General features: G+C 39.1%; 1 protein-coding gene across 1 annotated transcript; it reads right to left on the bottom strand.

Annotated features, from left to right (window-relative positions):
• Nucleotides 1-328: 328 nt before the first annotated feature.
• CUNH17orf67 (chromosome unknown C17orf67 homolog) lies at nt 329-5,904 on the bottom strand. Its single transcript, XM_054278966.1, has 4 exons — nt 5,835-5,904; nt 5,061-5,161; nt 1,741-1,880; nt 329-740 (listed from the first exon to the last, which is right to left on the bottom strand). Exons 1-3 carry the CDS (start codon nt 5,887-5,889, stop codon nt 1,764-1,766), a joined length of 273 nt encoding a protein of 90 aa, XP_054134941.1. The 5' UTR covers nt 5,890-5,904; the 3' UTR covers nt 329-740; nt 1,741-1,763.
• Nucleotides 5,905-7,054: the final 1,150 nt, after the last annotated feature.

Raw genomic sequence — 7,054 nt, forward strand, 5'->3', positions numbered from 1 at the left:
ATATATAACTTATAACTTGTAAAGGCACACAGGCAGGAAAGGGTTGGCTGGATTCATTTGCCCCTCCTGGCAGAATTACAAGGGAAAAGGATAATTGTGCAGAGAAACTACCCAATTATTAGTCTGCACCATTGGGCTTCCCAGCTGCTGTTCCTACAAAGTCCTCTGATGTTGCCTTAGTACTTCACAAAACTGAGCCTCACTTCCAGTGAGTTTTGTCAGAATATACTATGGGAGACTAAGAGAACAAAAGCATCTGCAAATGAAATTGAGTCAAGCTTTTATTATCAAACAATACATGAAATACTCATCAAGCAGTAGGAAATAGTGTTACATAAATGATGTGTCTTCATGAAATATTGTTATTTAACCTAGAAAACTGTAATTAAGGATTCCTCCAAAGCCCAGAAAGCTGGCCTTCTCTTCATGTTGCTATTCTGCAATTTTCTATTGACCTCTCCCTCCAAATTCCTCTTGCTTCAGACAGTCTAAACCTGTGCCCTTGAAAGGACACTTTAGGACTAATAAGTTGCCCAAACCTCAGAAACTGTGGAAACCCTCAATTCAGTTATTCATGCATGCAATCATTGCTGGTAGAAAATGCATGGTGGTCTAAAGCTCATCAGGGCACTCAGAGCTGGAATTTCTGCTGTACCATGAGGATTGCAGAGAGGTTCTGCTCTACAGTGAGCACGTAGCCAATGCAGGAATAAACTTGTCCTCCTTAATCATGTGGAGATCTGCAGAAAAAAGGACCCAGAATATCAAAATCCATGCTGACATTGGCCATACCAATGACATCTTAAGGGCTTCAAATAATTTAAACACTTTTCTAACATTAATTCTTCACAGTGGCCTGGGAGCAGCTAAGTGAGCCAGCTTTCAGCTGTGTCTCAGCTGGAAGATTTTTTTGAAAATTGCCAACTTACCCCCTAAGGCTGAAGTTTGGGAATGCTATGTTTTTGTTTTTAAATGAGTTTCAGACCTTTGTTTTATTGTGGATTAATAGAGCCCCACTGAAGTCTACCACAATGTCAATTTTTAAAGGTACCTACCCCAACCTCAGTTTTTAAAGGTATTCAAATAAGTACAAATAGATAAAAGAATTTTAAGCAGATGAACTTTCCATCTTTTGAAACAGATCAGCTGTGACAGATACCATCTCTGTATTCTACTGCTGAAAACTTTTGAAATATGAAGCTAAATCTGCAACTTTTATATTAAGAAGTTAACTGGGAATGATATAGCTTCACTTTTATGGTTATTATTCAAACTTATCTCAGTTGACAAATTTCATGTCTGTTTGAAAAACCTCCTTGCAGGTCAGACTGCATCCTGAATATCTCCAGGATGACAACTGAGTTTAATCCTGCCCCAGTCCCTCTGAGAGCTTAGTGAACAAGTACAAGACTTGAACAGAACAGTTGGAAAAAGAATACAGGGAAACAGGAGCAATCTGAAGCCACATTAATAAGAATGTTCTGCAATCACCTTACACCCACATAGCAGAGAAATTCATAACCAGAGTTTTATTAACAGAACAGAGTGACAGAGTTGGTGCCTGGGACTCTTCTGTTCCCTGCCCCTGCTCAGCTGCCCAACACCTTCCAGCACAAGGTGCTTCCCCAGCCTTTGGTTATTCCTCTCTCTCCTAGGGTGTGGCTCTGCCTTTCACTATGGAGAAAAAAAGATGCACTGTAGAAGATGTATATATAAATATAAATATATATGTGTATATACCAGTTGGAGGGTGGGCAATCCCATTAGATTGGGTGCACCAGATCCCTGTTGCAGTGTGGGAGGCAATGAGGATTCAGCCAATGTTCAAGGAATTGCTCTTCTGATCTCTGCTCCAAGCGCTGGAGGTGAAGCATGTACTCCTGTTTAAAGCAAAGCAAAAGAACTTTAATTGTGTCATCACTCAATTCTAATGTCAGGCCAGGGACCCAGGATAATTTCACAGCTGATGGAAGAGCCAGTAATTTATCCATTAAAATAATCAAATATAGTGAAATATGTTGCTGGTCAGCTTGCCCCAGCCTAGCAATATTTACTGAATTATTTCCTCTCCAGACCAGCAAAGGTGTTGAGCAAGAATTATACAACAATATTCATAAATTAGGAATTCTGTATACACATTTCTTATTTGCATATCAACACAGAAGCCTTTGTTGGGCCTGAGGGTACAAAGGATTCTCACAAACAGATTTGTTATAGCCCCTTTTGAAAACTGGTTCCTGCTGCTTAAAGAACATTAACCCCTTGCAGGACCATGTGGCAGGACTGAAGGGTTCTAGTAAGACACACTACCTCCACATTTCCCAAGCCACAACCTATTCTACTGCTGCAGCCAGTTTATTTCCATTACTCTAAACATTTATAAATCTAAAAATACTTGCAGCAGCCAAATTTAAGCTCTTAATTCTGCCAAATCTATATCTTATAAAATTGCAATGGCTTTATTAAACCCCATTTGTAATTCCTTCAACAAAATCATTCTGGTTTTATTTTAAGCATAAGTTGTTCGAATTTTCAATACCTTTTGTGCTCATAATATCAAAATAAGTTAAAACATTTATATTTCTTTTATTTATCACCGGTGCTGACTGGTGATAAATAAAATAATGTGAATTTCCTACACCAATTTATAGAGAGAGGCTTTGGTCTCAGCAATGAATTTATTGAAATAAAACAGGCTGTGTACCAAAACCTTGACCTCCATCAGGGACAAAATTTACTTTTAAAAAGTCCCAGTCCTAGTGGGCTCATAAGCTTTGTGAACACCAGCTACATTCACTCAAAATAATCCCCCATTGCTTTGCAGAGTGGGCACTGCTGGGATGGAAGCTGCAGCCCAAACCCTCTGCACTGGCCAAGTGTTCCAGCATCAGGATCCTGCCTTTCCCTGGGCTCCCTCTGCTCTCAGCCCCAGAGCCTTGGCTCAGATCTCTGGGGAGAGATGCCTCAGGAACTGGCAGGGAACACAACTGTGGGGCTGAGAGGATGCCACATTGTCAAAGCAGGATCTCAGTCAAATTAAGTTTAAAGCATGCTGATAACATAAATTACATTTTCCTCTAATAATCCAAAGGGGCTGACCTTTCTGTCTGTAACTGAACAGGTTTCTGACTCAAGCAGCACTGTGGAAGTCAAAGAGTGTCACAAAGAATTGCAAATTACATTCCCCAGCTCAGCATGATCTGGCCCAGTACAAACAGCTTTTGCTTAAAACAGATGAACAGAGGTGGGTTCATCCCAGCACTCATTTCATTCTGCTACAAAGCATCCATACAAAATCAGTTTCTCTCCTTGAGTCCATGTGCACAAGCTGTGCCCAGGGATGCAGCAGCCATGCACCTTCATTCTCATGGAAAATCTCCACGTTCCACAGGGCAATGAGGGTTGCTTTTTTATCGGAAGATTCTTCCTTTTCTACTAAAAACCTTGACATTTATGGAGCAAAACAAATACTCATGTTTGGATTTTCTTACAGAGGGTCAGCTTTGCTTTCTAGATGAAAAACAAAAGAAAATAAATAAAAGAAGGTTGAAATTTCTCAAAAAGTGGTAGGACAGAAAGTGTCAAGGACAGAGAAGTAGAGTCAGAAATCAATTTCTTTAATGGTCATGAAAAACATTTCTTTAGCCCTGAATCCCTCCTCTCCCCACAGAGAGTCATACAATTCATAAGGATCACCATGTTCAACTCCCTGCCCCTCACAGGACCAGCTAAAACTAAACCATAGATTAAATGTTGCATACATGCATGTAGCTTCTTGTCATACAAGAATTATCTCAATCCAACCGTTCTGCCGCTGCATTTATTCTGTATTCAATATTTGTTATATTTACCACATAACCTTAATTGTGGTTATACAGCAGATGGGAGCTGTATTCCTGCTCATTTGCAAAAACTACAAGGCTTATTTAACAACTCAGAAACCAACCCAGTCCTGAGTGTTGTGGGCAGCAGTGCAGCCTTCTGGTTTTTGGCTGTGTTGTGCAATTTTCAGTGTACAGGGTTGTCAACAAGCACGGAGCAATATCTGGGACAGCTTTGGTTTGTTGTGTGTTCACCCAGTGTTGGGCAGGTGGATTCTTTCTGTCTGGTGCACATTACCCACTGGAAAGAGGAAAAACCAGAAGCTGTTTTTGCAATCCTGCAAGGAATTTCATGTCTTCATGGTGCTCTTCATGTCCTGTGGAGTCCAGGAGTGTCCAGCACCTCGCTAAACCGAGCCCCCTGTGCTCCTCACGTGCACAATCCCCTGCGTGCTCCTGGCTTCTGTGGCTTTGCCTCTTCAGAACCATGTGATTTTAGCTCAGTTTATTTACTTTGGAAAGAAACAGGCAGTAGTTTTAAAATACCTTAAGTACCCTTGATGAGTGCAGGATTATGTGTTAGGTCTTGTCAAAGCAAGGAAAACAGAAGGCTCTTTAATTCTTTTTCTTTGGTTGTAATAGGATTTACAAAGAAATAAATGTAGATATTGCATGCAAGCCCAAAACAGTTGCATTAAGCCAGCAATGAAAAACTCTTACAATATCATAAAAAACCATCCTATCTGTAGCATCCATAAATAAGTCAATGAAAGAAAATTAGTTTTAAAGCTGGTTGAGAACTACCTCAGCCTCCACACTGACCACTGGCACCTCCATCTCCTCTCTGCCTGCAATGCAGAATGTCCTGTAAGCAGAAGACCTTTCCTGTTACTTACTTCAGGCACAAGCTGATGAAATCGTCATCTCTATAAATTAAAAGCCATTTTCTTCTCAAAAATTTGATTGGTATTTTTGAACCATGATAAATGATCTCCTCATTCTGCAAGTGAACATTTCCTGAGCCATACTCAGCACTTGCAGAATGTTTTTAACTGTAATTGAAAGAATTTAAAGGGTTTTTTTAATATTTCATGGAAGAACTCAGCTGGTCTAAAGGGTGATATTCATAACATAATGCCTGGAAGCAATAGAAATTTAATACTAAGCTCAAATGGTTTGGGGGATTTGGTGTTGGGTTTTTTCAGTTAATGCAATTTAAGAGTAAATAACATAAATCACCCTCATTGGTTCATCAGGGAAACCAGCTTTTCTTGGTCTCTCCTCACGACGAGTCCTCAGCAGCTGTTTGGCATCTTTTTCAGACAAAATTGGTGAAGTGTCTAAAGACAGAACAGCAGAAATTAATTCTGAAATTATCAAAAATATAGTATTTTATCTATCAGTTGTGAAATGAAATGTCCCCAAACCTGATTTTTTCCTATAAACAAAGTGTTCTTTCATTACAGCCCCTTCCCAGGGGATATTTCATTCCAAGAGATAGGAGTGGAATTTTAAACCATTTTTATACTTGTGTTTTCTCTTGTCCCACTAGTATGAAGCAAAGCCCACATATTCATGGTACTATAAAATGAGCAAATACAACAGCACCATCAAACCACTGGCATTAGTTGCTCTTCCAACTCTTTGTTCTTTTCTGTGTTGCTTTATAGGATTTTTTTCAAAGTAATGAGTTAGATACATTGCAAAGAAGAGATTGCATTGAACATTCCACTTGCAGGACCTTGGTAAAATAATATTAAAATAGTAAGCAAGTAAAACTAAAATTTTGTGGTAACAGTATGGTAATGCAGAGAGTTAAATATCAAATACAAAATCATGATTGTTAAAAATCAAATCATGGAAAGCCTGCAATACAAAAATGGTTGAGTGTTAAAAATTAAATATATTAAAATATCTGAAAAATTAATACTAAAATAGAAGGTTGACAAACTAATACTACATATATGCTCTGCAGCTCTACACATATGCAGGTTTGTTGATATAAACTCCTACCTGTAACAGTGGTCAGCAGGACCAAAAAGGAGACCAACACAAGAAACTTCTTCATTTTGATTCTGCTTTCTCTCAGTCTGTTCCAAAATGAGCAACCCTGACCAAGGCATTCTCCTATTTGAAAGAGCTACGTCAGTCCCAAATGTTTGTTTGTGCTTTAATTTCAATGATAGATTATGATTCTGAAGACATCTGGTCTGAAGGTTTGAATTAGTCTATTATCTGCTCACACATTCTCTGCATAACTCTTTTCCTGAGGGAAAGAAAATAGAAGGCCTTTTTTTCCACCTCAGGCTTCAGAGCTGCACTGGGTATTTTAAATAAACTTGTGAAAATAAAGTCTATCCCTTATATTTAGCATGGCAAGTAAAGGTTTTTGGTGCCCAAGGTAAACTATTGTTTTTTAAAAGAAACAACTGCCCAGTACTGTTAATCTCAGAGGCAGCTGCAAAGGGGCCCCTTTTTCAAAGGTTGTCTCTAACTTTGCTCCAGCAGAGAAGTACTTACTAATGGGGTTTAACTCTAGCAAAGCCAAATTGTGACTGCTGAGAAAGACAGCAAATTCTATCAAATTAATAGAATCAACAGAAATGAAAACCCACATAATTCTCCTCCTTTCAGGACAAGTTAGCAGAAAACAGGATTATAAAGCATATTAAGCATAGTGTTGAGTAAGGATGTAGGTTAGCAAATGTCACTGCAAACAGGTGGTTTTGGCTTTGAGAAATGTCTAGAGCTCTTCTGGGCAGTGCCATGCTCAACACGTGGTACCAGCATCACCAATTTGTAGGGGATAAAATGCATCCCTTCAACTATAAGATATAAAATCATCATTGGCTCTTACATGAGGGAAGTGAGGAATTTCCCTGGAAATCTGAGTGTTGCCCAACTGTGCAGTATGTGCATTTTTCAGTGTTTTTTTAAAGATACCAAAACCCTAGAATCCAATCAATTTTGTATATGCTGTATGAATTTACATCAGTGCTCACTATACTGTTCTGAAAGTGCAAAAACCTGTGGGTTCTAATGGCAGCCACTATTTCTAGAACTGCTCCAGGGAAATAATCAAACACGTAACGACAACGAAATTATGAGGGGAAGGCATTTATGGTTGGGCAATAAAACACAACCATAGGGAGGACAAATACAGCACAAAGGCACAGCTTTGGGGACCTCACTGCTGAACCTGAAATGTTGTAGTGAGGTGGGGATTGGGCTTT

The sequence above is a fragment of the Melozone crissalis genome, unplaced genomic scaffold (genome assembly GCF_028551555.1).
Source record: "Melozone crissalis strain CALT ecotype California unplaced genomic scaffold, PUWL_Pcris_2 ptg000026l_1, whole genome shotgun sequence".
Taxonomy (NCBI): domain Eukaryota; kingdom Metazoa; phylum Chordata; class Aves; order Passeriformes; family Passerellidae; genus Melozone; species Melozone crissalis.

Bases quoted from the DNA above. Each gene is read 5' to 3' on its own strand.
- CUNH17orf67 (XM_054278966.1), bottom strand. From the start codon at position 5,889: ATGAAGAAGTTTCTTGTGTTGGTCTCCTTTTTGGTCCTGCTGACCACT. The intron at 5,162-5,834 runs GTAGGAGTTTAT...TTCTGTCTTTAG, and splicing joins CCTGCTGACCACTGTTACAG to ACACTTCACCAATTTTGTCT. The intron at 1,881-5,060 runs GTGATTTATGTT...TGCTTTAAACAG, and splicing joins TCCCTGATGAACCAATGAGG to GAGTACATGCTTCACCTCCA.